The sequence below is a fragment of the Thamnophis sirtalis genome, unplaced genomic scaffold, assembly GCF_051295495.1.
Source record: "Thamnophis sirtalis isolate CommonGarterSnake01/CBP01778 unplaced genomic scaffold, rThaSir2_p1.2 scaffold_8, whole genome shotgun sequence".
NCBI classification, from domain to species: Eukaryota; Metazoa; Chordata; class Lepidosauria; order Squamata; family Natricidae; genus Thamnophis; species Thamnophis sirtalis.
This window is the reverse complement of record NW_028261388.1, coordinates 20,222,020-20,241,359: the sequence shown is the minus strand read 5'-3', so window position 1 is coordinate 20,241,359 and position 19,340 is coordinate 20,222,020. Positions and strand designations below refer to the sequence as shown.

Here is a 19,340-nt window from a genome sequence, read left to right as displayed (position 1 = left end):
CAGGCCTGGGGCTAATGAGCTTTTGTCCCCCCTCGAATGGTATGGTTGTTGTGTGTTTTTAAATTGTGGTATTGTTTTGTTCGTGTTTTTTTCCTTATTTGTACCCCCCCCCCCGCTTGACTTGGGTTGTGAGCCGCCCTGAGTCCCCTTTGGGGAAAAGGGCGGCATAGAAATATAATAAATTCAATTCAATTCAATTCCAAGCCTGGTAGCATAGGGTATTCTGTTGTGAGTAGAGGAGTGGAGTACTCTTCTCGTGAAATACCTCTGGACTCTCTCAATTGTATTAGCCGAGCCGAGGTGGCACAGTGGTTAGGGTGCAGTACTGCAGGCCACTTCAGCTGACTGTTATCTGCAGTTCAGCGGTTCTAATCTCACCGGCTCAAGGTTGACTCAGCCTTCCATCCTTCCGAGGTGGGTAAAATGAGGACCCAGACTGTGGGGGCGATATGCTGACTCTGTAAACCGCTTAGAGAGGGCTGAAAGCGGTATATAAGTTGAACTGCTATTGCTATTGCTATTAATATCCGATATACAGTGCGGATTCCAGGCAGATGAGCTGTATTCGTATATGGGGGTTCCCTATCTGTGCATACAGTATATCCTGTGGGGTGTTATCAGGTACAGTGATCATTATTTTTATGTTTTAAAAAAAATTGTAAACCCCTGCATAAATCATTTGAACCAATACAGTGTAACTATTTCTATTGTCCTATTTTCCCTTCCATGGAATAGAAAGAGTAGAGGAATAGAAGAAACGGAAAAAAGAAACCCAAATTGTGCTATTTCCCATTAGAGTAGAAATGTTTAATAATAAGGATATAGAAGATTTCAACTCATGAAACTTTTATGATGGAATACAGCTACTTATGAATTGGCATATTATTTTTGTCTTAATAGACTAAAGGACACACTCGGTTATGGACTGGGGAGCCCTACAAGCCATCTTAGGAGGGGTCAACAGACACTCCACCAGCATTGGGAAAATCTGGCTCACTGTCCTGTTTATTTTCCGTGTCATGATTCTTGTAGTTGCAGCAGAAAAGGTCTGGGGAGACGAACAGCAAGATTTCACTTGTAATATCAAACAACCCGGATGTGAAAATGTCTGCTATGACGAGCATTTCCCGATTTCTCACATTAGACTTTGGGCTCTCCAACTTATCTTTGTCTCTACTCCTGCTCTGTTGGTGGCCATGCATGTGGCATACAGAAGACATAAGGAAAAAAAGGAATGCAGACACAGGAAGATGGACATCGTAGACCTCAAAACACAAAGGTTTCATATCGAGGGTCCCCTGTGGTGGACATACACTACTAGCATTTTTTCCCGAATTATCTTTGAGGTAGCCTTCACGTACATATTTTACTACATATACAGAGGATATCAAATGCCTCGGCTAGTGAAATGTACTGATTTTCCTTGCCCAAATACAGTTGACTGTTTTATTTCCAGACCCACTGAAAAAACTGTATTTACTGTTTTCATGCTTGCGGCTTCAGGCATTTGTATGTTTTTAAATCTGCTTGAATTATCTTATTTAGTGATAAAGTTTTGCATGAAGAAGTCAAGAGGTGTAAATTCACTGCCTAATCATTAGATGTGTCTATTATTGATCTTTTAATTTGTATTGATTGTAAACATCAGTCAACAGTACTTCCAGTCATCATGAAAATTGTATGGAACCTTATTTTAATAGCCATAATTATGTTGTTGGAAGAAAAGAAAAGCCAAGTTTTGCAACTGAAATTATTCCAAGAATGATGCTTCTAAGCAGCTAATTTGTTTTTAATGACTAAATAACATTCTAAATGGTTTTAAATTAATTGGCTGATATCCATCTTCTAATTCTTTATTTAGTATACCCCACAATCCTTAAACACACATACCTCCCAAAGACCCATTAGATCACACAGGGCTGGCCTCCTCCGGGTTCCGTCTACCAGCCAATGCCATCTGGCTACTACCCGGGGGAGGGCCTTCTCTGTGGCAGCTCCAGCCCTTTGGAGCGAACTCCCCGCAGAGATTCGGACCCTCACCTCTCTCCAGGCCTTCCGAAAAGCCGTTAAAACCTGGCTGTGTCGGCAGGCCTGGGGTTGATGAGTTCCCTTCCCCTCTCGATTTGTGTGTCTGTTGGTTATTTTTAAATGCTTGTATTTGTAGTTTTTGTGTTCCCTTTCCCCCCTTGGGTTTGTGCGCCGCCCTGAGTCCCGCTGGAAATAGGGTGGCATATAAATAAAACCAAACCAAACCAAACCAAACACAATATGTGTCAGGATCTTCCAGTATTACATTTATACAAAAGGCTTGGATTTAATTGTTATGTTGGCTGGTTTACTGGACTGTGAGAATATACTTAATTCAGGACTTTGCTTGTTATACATATTGTTGTTTGTTTAACTGTTAATAGTATGAATTGCTGTTTCATAACCACTGCTCCAGTTCTTTCACTTATAATGGTGATATTTTTACTATATTGTTTACTCTTAACTAAATTATATTTCCCATACCTGGACATTTGTTGTTACTGGAAGAGTTAAATAATATGATGTAACCTGTAGTACTATGCTTAATAAATCTATTAATGACAATTAAACTGTGAAACAGCACTGGTAGTTGTTTGAAATGTGTAAAAGCAACACTACTTTACTAAACATTTTAACACCATGTAGAAGTTCTTATTTGGACAATGGGACAAAGATAATCTAGTGAAATAGCCTGGCTTTAAAACCATAAGTATTTATACATTTTATATACATGTACATCAAAACTATAATAGAAATTTAATTTGCATAGCATACGGACTTAGAATAGTATACCTGGAACAATTTCAGCACAAATGTAGAAATAAATTAATAAAAATATGAGACCAGACATTCAAGTGTTTCAAAGAACCAGGAAAACTAGTAACATTCAGAAGAAATAAAATCTTGAGCTTAATAGCCTTAAGGTAAAGGTTCTCCTCTCACTTATGTGCTAGTCATCTCTGTTTCAAAGCCTATCCGAATACGTCTCTGTGATCATGTGACCAGCATGACTAAATGCCGAAGGCACACGGAACACTTACCTTCCCACCAAAGATGGTTCCTATTTTTCTACTTGCACTTTTACATGTTTTCGAACTGTTAGGTTGGCAGAAGCTGGGACTAGTAATGGGAGCTAAGGGTTTGAACCGCTGACCTTTCTGATCGACAAGCTCAGTCTTAGCCACTGAGCCACCACGTCCCTCTAATAGCCTTAATGGACCGTAAGTTACAATAACAGTTGCTCTTGGATTTTCAATCACTAAATAATGTGGTCCCCTATTCTGTTCATGCCAGAGGCACATGTTTAACTTCAGAGGCACATGCTTATAGGTTAAAAAGATTAGCTAGTGGCATCACCATTGCCCAGAGGTCTCTTCATATCCTTGTCAAGGAGCTGGAGCAAGTGATGGGAGTTCATCCCGCCATGCAGTAGCACTCAGGTCTCAAACGTGGGCTTGCTAACCTCCAACCCAGTGTCCAAACCACCATGTTCCAAGTAATGTGGTTTTAGAGTGCAATTGCTTAGCAATGGCATTTCCAGCAGTCCTGTTGCTGTCATTAAATGAGGAACATGAGTCATTAAACAAGGATTTCCTAACAACTTCTTGCCAACTTCTATCAAACAAAATCAATGAGGAAGCAAATGCCAGGTGACTCACAAGGAGAAAGGTGGGCAGGTAAGTGGATGCACGTCAGGGCCAAGCCCAAAGACAATGCAGCAAAATCCAATCAAGTCCAATCCTTGTTTTGCTTATACCTAATGGACAGAATCTTGCCAAACTAAAGCTATAACCTTTTAATATAGTAGATATTTATTGAGAGATTCTAAGGATTGCCCAGTATCTTAATCTGGGCATCTGGGGAAAGCTCTGTGTTGCCAAAACTCTTATCCACTGATTCTCCAGGTGCACATTTCATCACATTGTTGCAGTGCAAGTGTGGTCAGGCAAGTAGTGAGTTCTCCAGAGGGCAGGAGGGGACGTGGGAAAGTAGAGGGAATGACTTACTGGAGAGACTTGCAACCTTTTCTTCCCGCTTTCCTGTTGACTTTCCATGCTGGAAGCGGGTAGAGAAGATTGCAAATTGCAATTCCGTGACTATGGGTTATTGCAACCATTGTAAATGTGATTGCTAAGGACCCAGATCATAACCACATCACTGTGGGGGTGCTGGAATGCCCAGATCTTTGAGGAACATTCATAAGTACCACTTGATCAGCATTATTGTAACTTCACATAGTTCCTAAACAATGGGCATTAACCGAGGACTACCTACATAGCTAATTTAAACAAATTGTTTCATTTCTTGTTGCTATTTATACAGATTGCAATATTCTTCCTTTGTCATTCACCAGTTGATCAGCCGGCCAAATAACTGGGAAACAGGGGGACATAGTTGCTTCTTGTTTTTCCCCAGTCAGTATGAGATAAAAAGGCCAATTTTTCAATCTAGCAGCAAGGGAAGACTTGTTGCTCTCCCTTAATTTCCAGCAGCCCTTCCCAAAATCTTTTGGTGGCTGGATGCAAAGGAGAAGAGGAATGAGTATGAATGATATCTAACAGTTTGCTGCACAGTGGCGTTTAAAAGTTTGTGAATCTTTTGAATATTCAGTATTTCTGCATAAATATGACCTAAAATGGAATCTGTTCTCATTCACCTAAGATCCTTGGGGTTAATAAAGTTACACGTCCATAGTTAATATTAATATTTGGATAGTTTCCCTTTGCAATAAGAAATCTGTTAATTGCAATTGTTCCACAGGCTTTAATGGGCGTGGGATCACAGCTCTGGCATGAAAACAAATGTGGTATTTAGCATGTCCAGACTTAGGGCAGTTGAAGATCGTTTAAAAACTATCGCCTTGGGTGAATACAGGTAAAATGCTTTACATCATAATTTCCATTTTCATAACTTCTGGAATTAACGTCTCAATCTTGCTTTTATAAATATTCCAGAATCAGTTCAACAGAATACAACTTTATGAGCAAGAAGTTACCTAATGAAGAACACACACAGTTTTAAGCTCATCAAAAACAAAATATAGACATTAGCTTGATTAGCAATAAAGGAGAATATTTGTAGCTCAGGGTTGAAATGTGGGGACCTTGGTGCTCTCTGAGCTTGCTTGTTTTCTTGCAGATGTTTCATTACCCAAACTAGGTAACATCATTAGTACTAGTGAAACTAGCACTGATAATGTTACTAGTTTGGGTAATAAAATGCCCACAAGAAAACAAGCATCAGGGTGCATCAAGGACTCCTTATTAGCTGTATAATTGTCAAAAAATCTCTTATAAAAATTAATATCAAGTGTTTCAGGAGATAATGTTACAGGGTTTGAGGTGCCACCACAGATATTCTGTTCCCCTTTTGCTATTTTCCTAATCTCCAATTGCAGTAAGAGTAAGAGTAAGAGCCAAGTAGTAAGAGCCAAGGTGGCGCAGTGGTTAAATGCAGCACTGCAGGCTACTGCTAGATCAGCAGGTCAGCGGTTCAAATCTCACCGGCTCAGGGTTGACTCAGCCTTCCATCCTTCCGAGGTGGGTAAAATGAGGACCCAGATTGTTGGGGGCAATATGCTGACTCTCTGTAAACCGCTTAGAGAGGCCTGAAAGGCCTATGAAGCGGTATATAAGTCTACTGCTATTGCTATTGCAGTTTAAGGAAGCTTAATGTAAGGTATTAGGGAAAGTACAATCCTTTCGGGTATTTATTTATTTGATTTAAATGCTATATTTCTGCACTGGCCCATGCCCAACCAGTTACATACTATTCCAATCTGCTAATTGTCCTAAATCAGAAGATGGAATCACATCAGAAAAGGAAAATGGAACCCAATAAAGATCCATATTTGCAAGTTGTACTGTACACTTGAACGTATCATATTAACAGGTTGGTCACTTTATTGTAAAGTTTAGAAACCATGCTTGGTTCTTGACAGACCTGATATACAAAATAGTGGCTCAAAGGGAGGCAAGTTATCTAGTTGTGACATCACCTCATTGATCTCTAGTGTAGATTTGGCAGATCTGGCTGACTAGGAGGGTATCCCCATCCTACCTCACTGCTCCATGTGTTTCCCTCCCAAAGCTGCACGCCCAGTGGAAGTGGACATCCATCCCAGATCTTCCGTTAAGGTTATATGATAGCTGCACTCTCCTGCTAGAATCTCCAGACAAGTTCAAAGTCCAAGTCAGCAAAGTACAACCACAATCACCCTTTGACATATTTATTACAGAGAAGTAAGGTAAAGGTAAAGGTTCCCCTTGCAAATATGTGCTAGTCATTCCCGACTCTAAGGGGATGATGTCTGTTTCAAGGCGAAGAGCCAACGCTGTCCAAAGACGTCTCTGTGGTCATGTGGCTGGCATGACTAAATGCTGAAGGAGCACGGAATGCTGTTACCTTCCCACCAAAGATGGTTCCTATTTTTTCTACTTGCATTTTTACGTGCTTTTGAACTGCTAGGTTGGCAGAAGCTGGGACAAGTAACGGGAGCTATGCAACGCTAGGGATTCAAGGAACAGGAGTTATGCAGCGCTAGGGATTCGAACCACCAAACTGCTGACCTTTCTGCATCCCCTATTATAGAGGTAGTCCTTGCTTAACATTTGTTTAATGATTCCTTAAAGTTATGATGGGGCTGAAAAAAAGTGACTTCTGACCGTTGCAAAGTATCTATGATCATGTGGTCACTATTTAGAGTCTTCCCTGCTGGCTTCCACCAAGGAAAGTCAACGGGGAACACAACAGAAGTTTGCAAGTTGCAGTCTCACTTAATCAGTGGGTGATACATTTCATGGGCTCAACTGCAACTGTGCCATCATAGGTTGGCATGGCCATGCAATATTTCACTTAATGACCACTTTGCTTAGTGACTGGGTTGCCAGTCCAATTATAGTTAAATGAGCACTACTTATATTCCTATTGGCATCGGTTTAACACAAGGATGGCAATCTTTTGGGACCTGATAGCTTTCAACAGTTTTGCATGTGAAAGGAAGCAGCTAGAATTCCTGAAACATAAATAGAAAAAAATTGCTACTTTAGATTTAGCAACATAAAAAAAAGGATTTCACCTCTAATTGTGGTCAGTCAGATATTTCTAAGACATACAGAAGATGGAATGAAAATATTGTATTAGAAGGCAATACTGTATTCACTACTGCCATCACTGGTGTGCTTGTCTTTATATGTGTGTATGCATACAAAGTCTTCATTTAGCAACCATAATTTGTCGTTAAGCAAGATAGGTTCTAAGTGAAATCATGACTTTGCTTATGATCTGATTTCAGTTTATCTTTTCTTTAGAACCATGGTTAGAATGCAGTATTGTAAGTTAATTCTGCTGCCTGCCAGCAGTTCAATTCTGACCAGCTCAAAGTTGACTCAGCCTTCTGAGATCAACAAAACGAGGAGCCAAATTGTTGGGAATGATATGCTGACTCTGTAAACAGAGAGGGCTATAAAGCACTGTGAAATATAATTCTAAGTGCGCCTGCTATTGCTTTACAGAAATGCAAATGTTATAAATGTGAGGTCACAAAGTTACTTTTGCATCACTGTTGCAACTACGGTTCCTAAGTGCCGCAGGGTTCAGTCCTGTCCCCCCTCCTCTTTAATATCTACATGAAACCGCTGGGCGAGATCATTCGACAGCACGGGATAAAATACCACCAGTATGCGGATGATATACAGCTGTATCTGTCCGCCCCGTGCCAACTCAATGAAGCGATGGACGTGATGTGCCAGGGCCTCGAGGCTGTTAGGGACTGGATGGGGGTTAACAAGCTTGTACTCAATCAATAAGACCGAGTGGCTGCCATGCTTCTCTCCTACTAATTGGCCAAGTGTTCCACCTCTCAGGCTGGGAGGGTCAAACAGTATACCCCTCAGATAGGGTCCGCAACTTGGGAGTCCTCCTGGACCCACAGCTGACTTTTGGACACCATTTGTCATCTGTGACCAGGGGGGCATTTGCCCAGGTCCGCCTGGTGCACCAGTTGCGTCCCTACCTGAACCGGGAGGCTCTCACAACAGTCACTCATGCCCCTGTGACATCCAGACTGGAGTACTGCAACGTGCTCTACATGGGGCTGCCCTTGAAGAGTATTCGGCGACTTCAGCTTGTCCAGAATGCAGCCGCGCGAGCGATCGTGGGTGCGCCTCGGTTCACCCACGTAACACCTATCCTCCGCGAGCTGCACTGGCTGCCTGTTGATCTCCGGGTACGGTTCAAGGTGCTAGTTGTCACCTACAAAGCCCTTCATGGTATTGGATCTGGGTACTTGAGAGACCGCCTACTGCCAATTACCTCCACTAGACCAATTAGATCCCACAGACTAGGCCTCCTCCGAATTTCATCAGCCGGCCAGTGTCAACTGGCGACTACCCGGAGGAGGGCCTTCTCTGTGGCTGCTCCGACCCTCTGGAACGAACTCCCCGTGGAGATTCGTACCCTCACCACCCTCCAGGCCTTCTGCATAGCCCTTAAAACCTGGCTGTTCCGACAGGCTTGGGGCTAAAGACTCGTGGCCCCACTTCGAATGGTATGACTGTTGTGCTTTTTTAATTATGCATGGTTTTTATGTTTTTTGTAACTTTGTTTGTTTTTCCCCTCCCTTTGAGTTGTGAGCCGCCCTGAGTCCCTTTCAGGGAAAAGGGCAGCATACAAATAAATTAAAATGAAATGAGAAATGAATGAAATGAGACAGTCAGTACACACACAAACACACACACACTTATAAAAGGCAGTGAGGGGTAATAATTAAAGGGCTGAATTAGGTACAGGGAGATCCAGAGACCCTTAAAAATGTTTTTGTCACTTCCTTTTATCTCATTCTAATGGTGAACATTATAGAATCTAACCAATCAAAATTCAACAATGCAATTTGCTATCAAACTTTGATATTAAAGAATACCATGGATAATAAGGGATTTTAATTAAAAAAACAGTCCACTTTTTTCTAATTGCATCCTGCACCAGTGTAATTTCTTCTCTCTTTTTTTTGTTCCTTGAAGTTAAGAAACCAAGTAATCAGGAATACATAGGGAAAACATTAAAAGAACTTTTTGCATTGCATTTCAATTTACAAAAATGCTGCCTAGTGCTTTGAATAAAATAAGTACTCTTAGTACTTATTTACTTAAATAAGTAACCCAGTACTTAGTAACCTAATACTCTTGAATAAAAATAAATTTAAAAAAATGATTGAACTTCCCCCACTGCCTTTCCTCTTTAAGAAGTCTTTATTAATGGCATTGGAGCATGGCTGACAAAACTTGCCCGCTGCAGGCTGGATGCATCATGGGCTGGTCATTCCATGTCCGGTTTAGCCAAGGGGGGGGGGGAGTCCTGATATATCATATGACACTGTCCTGACAATGCGAATTTGGCACCCTTGCCTTTGAACATAAATAAGGAACGAACATTTTAATGACATATGAGGATGAGTATTTGGGTCCCTGGAAGGCTGAGCATGTGTCTATAAGCACCCTCTTGCCTTAAACTCTTGTTTATCATGTCTCTTGACCTGAGGAAAAGAGTATACAAAGAAGAGAGACATTGCAAGATTATTCACCTTAGTTAACAGAAGTTTATGATCAATACTCCTGTAAGGTAGAAACTTTAGGCACTTGAATACATGCAAATCTCTTTCTGTCCTTTAGGTCAGGGGTCACCAATCTTTCGAACCTCAGGGACCACTAAATTCATAATTTTAAATCCCGTGGACCACTAATGTGAATTAGTGACGGGATGGGGTCCTTCAGGCATTTAGCTTGGCCGCCTGTTAGCGGAGAGAAGCACCCAGGTTTGCTGTTCATTGCAGCTAGGAATCTCAAATACGGCCAATGAATGTTTGTCTTGTAGCAAAGACAGGCGCTAGATCGGCCCCCTGCAAACTCTGTCTTTTGAGGAGCCCGGCTGAAGTTTCACGCACTGGTCACTGAAGCGCCTGGACTCCCAGGGCGGGAGGGAAGGACTGGAGCGACTAAAAAGGCAGTCAAACTAAGTGCCTGAAGGACACCATCCCATCAGTGAGCAGGAATAATTGCTTTGGAGGGCCGTATCCAGCCCAGAGGCCAGTTTGAAGATCCCTGATTTAGTGCAATACAAAAAATTCAAAAATGCAAAGATTTTACTGCGGACCATCAGTGGTTCACGGATCACCAATTGGTAACCGCTGCTTTAGGTTATCATCCTAATTGATTAATTTAAGAAAGTACCTTCAAAATGCCCAGCTTTATAGCATGTCTATAATCTGCCTTTAATCCTCCAAAATCTTCTCTTTAAATATGGATCAACAGGTTATCATACTATAGATTTTTGTTTCAGAAGTCTATCTCTTTTTAATTTTGCAAGGAAGATTTTTGTAATATTTAACCTGTAAAACCTAATCAGGTTATGATCAGGAAGTGTTTTCTCATGTTACTTAATCGGTTTGAGGCAATTCCTAAAAATCAAAATGCTATTCTCAGTAATTGTACTTGAAGAGATCTTTGTTAAATGGGGTTGAACAAATATTCATCCTTAATAGCTCTGTTCTTCAACTCTTTTTTAAAAGATTTTTTTAAAAAAAATGCAGGTTAAAATCTAGATTAAAATCAAAATTAATATGATGACTAATAGCCTAATTCTGGAAGAAACTCATTCGAAAAGCGCTCCCACCCACCAAAAAATGCAATCTGGATGATCTGAGAAAACTGCAATATGAAGGCGGAAAACTGAAACCAGATGAATGGGGGCCAATATGATACAGGTAGTTCTCGATTTACAACCATAACTGGAGCCAGAATTGGATTGCTAAACCACGCAGTTGTTAAATGAGTCATGCCTGGTTTTATGACCTTTGCTATGCTGTTGAGTGAATTGCTGCAATTGTTATGTAAATCAGGTAGTAAGCGAACCCAACTTCTAACATTGGCTTTACTTGTTAGAAGCCATTTGGGAAAACTCATAAACGGCAATCACATGACTGCAAGATGCTGCAACTATTATAAATATATGCTGGTTGCCAAGCACCTGAATTTTAATTACATTCAACTGTTGTAAATTCCCTGTAATACTGATTGATAGTTATATTAGTTATCTGACTAACTTTGGATCTAAGTCAAGGTTGACTCAGCCTTCCATCCTTCTGAGGTTGATGAGGGCCAAGCTTGCAGGAGTCGGCGGGGGGGGCATTATGCTGACTCTTGTAAACCGCTTAGAGAGGGCTGTGAAGCCGTATCTAAGTCTAAGTGCTATTGGTATTGCTTATTTGGATTTTGAGATTAGGGTGGATAGTAAATACTATAAATTGATGGATGGATGAAATATGAAGCTCATGTCTCTTTTTTATTGTTCTAGAAATGCAGGGCATGGAATTTTAGTCTTAAATTAGTGGAAGGCACTTGTTAGTGTAGCCAATTATAGATGAAGTTTCTTACTTTCATACAGTAACGTATTTAGAGAAAGGCTAGGGAGATTAGGGCTACAGGTTTGGGCTGCAAAAATCCAGATATCTCTTAACATTTTGCTGCCATCTATGGGTAACAGGGATTTTTGTAAATCAGATCTTTTAAATTTAAGTTTCAGTTCTCTCTGTCACCAGATAGAAGGGAATTTTCCATTTTTTTCAAAGCAAAATCTTAATGAAGCAAATCACAATACTGCCACCTACTGTTTACCAGCACAATATCCAAATCAGTGATTTATGAAAAGCTAGAAAGTAGACAAAAGTGCATATAGTCAAGGCTATGGTTTTCCCAGTTGCAATGTATGACTGGGAAAGTTGGACCGTAAGAAAGGCTGAGTGCCAAAGAATTGAGGCCTTTGAACTATGGTGCTGGAGAAACTCCTGTGAGTCCCTTGGACTGGAAGGCAATCAAACCGGTCAGTCCTAGAGGGGATCAACCCTGACTGTTCTTTAGAAGGCCAGATCCTGAAGATGAAACTCAAATACTTTGGCCACCCTAATGAGAAGGAAGGACTCACTGGAGAAGAGCCTAATGCTGGGAAAGATTGAGAGCAAAAGAAGAAGGGCACGAAAGAGAATGAAGTGGCTGGATGGAGTCACTGAAGCAGTAGGCGTGAGCTTAAATGGACTCTAGAGGATGGTAGAGAGGAAGGCCTGGAGGAATTTTGTCTATGGGATCGGGATGGGCCGGACAGAACTACGCAACTAACAACAACAGAAAGTAGACATTATTAAACACCTAAGGTTTCTACAAAACCAGAAAGGATTGGGCCATATCGTAAAAACTTCATTTGCTATTATAATACCCGTAGTCTCAATGCACAAATCCTGACTGCACACATACACACAAATAAACATCTTAAGATCCTTGAGAAGAAATCTTAAAGATTGGGTTTTTTAATGTCCTAAAACTCTAAAAAATTTCAAATTTTTCCTTTGCAAAGTGGAGAAAAGCATAGTGGTGAGTGGGGGAGAAAATTCTTTTATGAGCTGTACAAAGCTCCATAATCAGTGCTTTTCAACTGTCAGCCATTAAAGCAAAGAAAAATGAATTGTGCAGCAAGTACCCGCCAATCTTTTTCTTTCAAATGTCCCCTGCATTTATAAATTTTAAGTTTTGAGCTTTTATTTGCATGAGATGCTTTGAAGTGAAGCTTCTACCAAATTATTACATAAATTGTAGGCTCTGAACCTGTCTTTACATAAGCACATAGATCATCTAACTCGGGGATGTCAAACTCGATTTCATTGAGGGCCGTGTCAAGTTGTGTCTGACCTGAGGGCTGGGGGTGCGTGGCCCTGTGTGTGTGTGGCCAAGGTAGGCATGGCTGGGGGGTAGGCGTGACACGGGACTCGTGTTGGGACATCTGTGGTGGCCAAGTGCTAAGGCAGGACTTCCCTGAGACCATCCTTACTCTCATTATAATCTCCTTCCTTCCTTCTTTTCCTTCCCTCTTCATTCTTTCTTCTTCCTTCCCCTTTCATTCTTTTTCCTTCCTTGCTCTCTTCACATATTCCCTTATTTTTCTTTCCCCCTTCTCTTTCTCTTTTCTTGTCCCTTCTTGCATGCTCAAATGCAGAAGGGAAACATTTCTCCTTTTGTTTTGTTTTTAGTTTGTTTTGCTAGCCCTCTGCCAGCTAAAATGGGGCTCACCCACCCCAACCGAGCTGCATTTTTACCCTGCCCAAGCTCCGTTTTCGCTGGCAGAGGCACCATGGGCCAGTCTTTTGCTGTTCCCAGGCTGGCCCTGTGGCCCAGATCTAATCACCCTGCAGGCCGAATCCGGCCCACGGGCCTTGAGTTTGACACCCTTGATCTATCTGCATCAGACAGACCATGATTGAAAACAATAATTAAGGGACTACAGATGCAGGTAGAAAATTGTGCCTTGTGAATACTTGCATGCCATGTAAAGGCAGCCATAGTATTAGTTCAGCTCTAAACATCTACAAATATTTATGAACCTTTTTGAGCCATTTCATCTAAAAAACCCAGAACAACCAAAAAGAACAGCCAATGTGGATGATGAGCATTTTATGGCTTTTGAAGTTTTGAAAGTATTATGCGCTTAGTTTTGTGACCATTATTAAGCTGCCGAGTCTTCTTTTGAGGAGGAGCAAATTAAATTTTATTTTAAAAAAAAATTAGACAGTAAAACTGGAATAAACAAACAAAATCTTAAGAAACGGAGTGGAAAAAGACAGCATAGCATTAAATAAACAAATACAATTATATACAGAAAGTTAACTACACATCAGCAGCAAATTCTGATCATTTTTACTGCAAAGAACAATTTTCTCATCAAAGAGATGTGCCAGGCAATACTCAGCTTGATGCACACACATTGCATTTCTGATAACCTAAGACACCACTGCCTTCCATGAGCCTTATTCATTCTGTGCCCGTTTATCACAATTATCCTAACCATGGAGCACTACTGCCGTGTATACATTGTGCTAAGCCAAAACCAAGAAATCCCCATGATGGATTATCGTGCTATGTGAATCAATAAATTATTCTGCATTGGGGGACTAACCATGGTTACTAAAACCCAGATTTTTCTAAGTTTGTAACTAGTCTGAAATTACAAGTTAACAAACTTTCTTTTTCAATCAGGTATACATCTCCTGCCATGGTTAAAGCCAAGTGAGGGTGAGAGGGTAGATCATGAGATTAGAAGCATTACTTTTGTTACTGACTAAACTTACATGTTTCACTTTTGTGGGATTCACACCTTGTAAACTGACATTGTTTTTTTCTTCCTCTTAAAAATGTAATTTATAACTAAAAGTCCAGTTGTTGTTAAGGGTCTATTAATATAGCTATACGCAATGCTATATTTCATTGGAAGAAATACATTTTGTCTGTGGTTACATAATAAAGTTATACATCTTGTTTTACATCCACGCACAAATGGAACTCTTTAACAAGGTTAAAGGATTATTGCGCATATAAACTTAAAAAAGCTGCCGTTTTGTTATTCTCATAAATACAATATGATAACTTTAAAGGAGAGCATCTGGTTTATCCTGATTCAAGGCAGTAACACGTGAAGCCCGTATTCTAGGTTAAAGAGTCATACATGGCAGGGATTAAAATGGGACAGTACACATGCTTGGTACCTATTGGTAACCATGTATGTTGCACTATACAGTGGAAACCTGAAAACATGTTTATTTCTCAAAACATATACCCAGAACCGCAACTGAAGGAGAATTGAACATAGATTGATTAAAATCCCTCCATTAAAAAATAAATTTAAGACACATCTGAGCCTCTTGTCTAAAAGTTAAAAAAAAAAAAGGAGAAGTCCCTGAGCTCCAAGTTAAGGTCAGCTGTACATGTTTGAACTGTCTCTTTTTGTTTAGTATCATATCAAAAAAGTTTGAATTTTGGCCTGAATACCCTTCAAAAACTTGGAAGATTGTTATTGCTATCTAAAGAAAATGTTTGAGATCAAAGTCTAGATCAGTGTTTCTCAACCTTAGCAACTTTAAAATGTGTGGACTTCCAACGCAGCTGGATGAGGAATGCTGGGAGTTGAAGTCCCCACAACTTAAAGGGTTGAAAAACACTGGTCTAAGATTGATTTTTGCTGATTAAGGAAGCATATTTTGCTTGACTAAATAATCAGGGTTTGGAATCAGTCCACCATGGACTGATCCATGGACTTTTTTGGGCACGGAAAGCACTAAAAATATGTGATGTTTGAAGGATACATCTGTACCTCGGTTGCAATAGATTTCTGATCCATGCTTTTATTTATATATAAATAAAGAAATTGAATTACAGTTTTCTGATGGAGGCAAGGATAGCATTTTCAAGTAACAAAGTCAAATTGTCAGGCCTTTCCCACCTCCCTGTTGTGTGAGTAGGAGGGTAAATTGCAATATTATACCATTATATTAACTGTTTCAGCCTATAGTTTTTCTTCTTTTAGTACTTAATTTGATGTAACAAAATACTGCAATAAAAATAATACGTTAGCTATTTTTCTATGAGTGCATTTAATTGATACTAAAGAAACATAACTTTTAATGCCTACTGTAAGAATGGAATAATGGTCATAAAAGAACTGCAGGGAAAAAGAAGATAAACAGCACATTTCTAGTATGGATCTTAACAAGCACACTTTTTTCAATATATAATCTTGGGGATTATTTTAGCATGCTATCAATACAGCTAACATTTAAATCTCCATGCAGAGTGAAAACAAGGGGAGATGTGCTTTTTGACTTAACATTGTTCTGCTATGATTTTGCGTTGAACGCCCTGATTGATCTTTAAAAATCCCTGCATAGATACTAGATTTTGATTTCCACAATAGCTTCAAAAGATCTCTCTCTATATTTAGCTTATTCTGGTTTCAATGAGGTTGCTTTCTCTCCAATGTTGCATGCTTTTGGAATAAAATGGCATCCTTGAAATGACAAACGGCTATCACTTGATTTTTTGTTAGCACAGTCCTAAAACTGAAAACGCACACATACACACACACACACAAATAAGCATGTGATATGTTGCTTTAAAATCTGTACCACAAATTAATGTTAATTTTTTTTAAAAGTACTACAATTTTGTGGCAAAAGCATTTGCATTAATAATAAAATACTGCATTGTGGTGCCCCTTCCCACTTCCAAATGCCCCTACTAATTCTGGATGTGCAGTCATTATATGCAGAATATGCATCCTATCACAATATTCTGGTTCAAATGAGTGTTCACTCCAAGAATCTAGCGTGTTTGAGACTATATAAATCTGCCTCCGATTGGTCCACTGTTTATTAAATGATGGACATCCGTAAGATACTTGTTCAAGAATCATCTTTAATGTGAAACTGTTAGCATGCTAAGTATTTCTGCACTGCACTGAAGGAAACATGTATCCAATAGTATATAACCTAAAAAATGGGGCCAAGCAACAAGCAAATACAATTGTATAATTCTTATATGCAAGTATAGGATTATACCAGAAGCTCCAAGGAAGGATATCAATATCCAAAATCAGGATGGCGCTCCTTCTTCTCATACAAGGAAGCCGGACTTTGACTCAAATACACTACTGGTACTGTGCTGGGACCCCAACCCTTTCCTTTGCACTGGTGCCTGAAAAACCAATCCTTCAAACTTCAGGAATTCTCCACGACTGTACTCCACAGAGAAGTAATGAGAGGCAAAAAAAAAAAAACCTACTGTACATCTCTGAACTCCTTTCTCTTTGTGCAAGGCAATTCTGGGTGACTACTTACAAAAGGCAAAATGAAGCTGCATCATTTGTGCTGAACTTATCGGAATTCTGCAGTAGCCATTCATATATAGCTCACATCTGCACAAGAAATATTCCAGATGGGGAGCAATGATTGTAAAGAGTGAAGAGAAATGAATGCATAAGTACATGCAACAAAGTAAGGATGTCGTTTACAGGATTGCAGGTATTTTTAAATGCTGTAATCTGTTAATGAAGATACAGCAATTTCCAGCAGTGGATGTCAAATTATAGAATTTTTGTCCCCCAAAGAGGTTTCTCGACACCTGCCCATCTTTTCGATGCTAATTAAACCTGTTTTTATTTCTTCCAATTAAAATTATTATGCTATATCGTTGTTAAGTTTTATCTGGCTGCTGTACGCTATTTATTTTTTGTTGCATTTGTTTGATTTATTTTTGCATATGCCTTCCCTGTGAATATAGTGAAGAAAAGCATAAAGAATATTAACAACATAAGATAGATGTACATTTTGAATTTAAGTAAAAATTCAAACAAAACTTTGCAGTATGCATCCTATCCAAGGGCGAAATCCAAATGGATACATTTTCCCCCTCTTGTGCTCTTGTCTAAAATACACTGTATTTGTAAGTTCAAATTCAGAGAGTCACAAGGAAAGATACTAAGATTTTCTTTTTTTAATAAGAGCAACCCAGAAAAGTAATTTTCACCAGCATTGATTCACATTACAGTACATCAATATTAACAGCATTCTCTTTTTTTTTCTATTTTTGGTACATAAGATGGAACCTTTCTAGATAACCTCATAAGGCATCAGTAACTAAGAGTAAAAAACCTATTAGTTTACAATTTATTTAAAAAATTCGGAAATACACAGCAAGTCCTAAACTTTAGTAGTGCTATCCATACACAACTACCTGATTTCAGAACCCAGTTAAAAGCCCCAAATCTTTCAAAGAAGCTCTGCAACAGTGATGTTGTGCAATTATGGATGTTGCTTACTATGACGCCCCACCCCTCCCACCCCCGAATATTACACATGGCACATTCTCATTCAAATTTTGCAATGTAAAAAGTTACAAACATATCTAACCAAATAAATAATAATTAAAAATGAATGTGTTTTGTTAAAGTATCCTAAAACCACTATGCAGAATAATGGCCGTTTTCTCTCACAGATTATATACATGGTAATACCCAGCAAAGGGTACACTGCTACAAAACATGTTAAACAAAGAGTAAACTTGAAATGTTTTTTTTCCATAATAAAAATCTAGCAGCTTGACTAGCTAATGCTGTTGTGTTTCCTTGAATTTGGGAAGTGTTTAATCTATATCTTCATCCAGTTCGTAATTGTCTTTATCATAAATATCTTTTACTAAAAGAACCCGTACAAGCATATTTTCCAAAGTATTGCGGTCCACTGAAGTGGAAGTGTACCAAATGGGACTCTCCGAAGTTACTGGGCAAGCTGGCTGCAAATAGAACACGTCCATTCTCTGAGTGAGATTTGACGGGCTGAAAGGAACAAAACAAGAGCAAAATTAATAAAGGGCACATATTATTTTAAATTATGGTCACTGTAATAACCTCACTTTAAAGCAGGGGTGTCAAACTCAAGGTCCACGGGCCAGATCTGGCCTGCAAGGTCTGGCCTGGAACTAGTAAAGGACTGGCCCGTGGTGCCTCTGGCAGCCGAAATGTTCCCCCCCCCCCCGTTTTCGCTGGCAAAATGCTGCAGGAGGCCGTCTAGGCTGAAAATGGGGTATGGGGGAATCTCATTCGGCCCCCACTCTTCCTCCGTTTTGGCTGGCAGGGTGCTGCAGGAGGCATCTGTCCTGTCTCCCCCCTCCCGCCACCATGCCCCAGCTGGCCCATGGAGGAGAACTGCAATGCTGATCCGGCCCTTGAAGAAATTCAGTTTGACACCCTTGGTTTAAAGCATAATATAAAGTAGGTTAGAGCAGAAGGAATATTTATTTATCAGACAACTATTGACTTTTTAATATCAATGAAATATTCACTTCATACAATCTGGATTTCCAAAATACTGCTATTATACAGGTAGCTCTTGCTTCTTCTTCTCAACTTCCTCTTTTACCGCTTTGGGTGTTGAGAGGGATACTAAGTTCTGTAAGTCCTTGCTTAATCACCCTAATTAGGACTGGAATTTGCATTGCTAAGTAATAATATCTTTAGATAATATCTAAGCTTTAAGTATAACATCACCCGACTGCACTGTTTAGTAATGACAATTTTGGTAGTCCTGGTTGCAATTATTAGATCAGGATTGTGCCATTGTTAGGCTTGGATCTCATGCTATTTCTGCTCTGCCATCCTGTACTCTGCTGCCCTGCATCCCCACTGCCCTACACCACTCCTAGTTGACCTTCTTCCTCCCAGTGCTGATAAGATGTATCTGGACCTGGAACTTCACAAGGCAGCTGCTGGGCCAAATGAAGTCTTGGGAAGACTATGCAAGGCCAGCAGTTTCATCGCAAAGGGCCAGACCAGGAGCACCTTGTGAGCAGAAGGAGGAAGCGGATTATTGGTCAATTGGGATGGAAGAAGATTGTGGGTGAGAGAGTTCAAGGGCACCCTGAAGTTGTAAATGTAGGCAAGCTACT

General features: G+C 39.9%; 2 protein-coding genes across 6 annotated transcripts in view; one reads left to right on the top strand and one right to left on the bottom strand.

The window, feature by feature from the left end:
• The first annotated feature begins 909 nt into the window (after positions 1-909).
• On the top strand, positions 910-1,863 carry LOC106556697 (gap junction beta-2 protein-like). Its single transcript, XM_014075669.2, has one exon. The coding sequence runs from the start codon at positions 921-923 to the stop codon at positions 1,599-1,601; it is 681 nt and encodes a 226-aa protein (XP_013931144.2). The 5' UTR covers positions 910-920; the 3' UTR covers positions 1,602-1,863.
• A 15,512-nt stretch (positions 1,864-17,375) lies between these two features.
• ZMYM2 (zinc finger MYM-type containing 2) overlaps positions 17,376-19,340 on the bottom strand; it is a 74,271-nt gene continuing 72,306 nt past the window's right edge. For all 5 annotated transcript variants that reach the window (XM_014056884.2, XM_014056887.2, XM_014056886.2 and 2 more), the window contains one exon: positions 17,376-18,231. In XM_014056884.2, the coding sequence (XP_013912359.2) occupies positions 18,039-18,231 (193 nt within the window). In that variant the 3' untranslated portion in view covers positions 17,376-18,038. The remainder of the gene's footprint in view (positions 18,232-19,340) is intronic.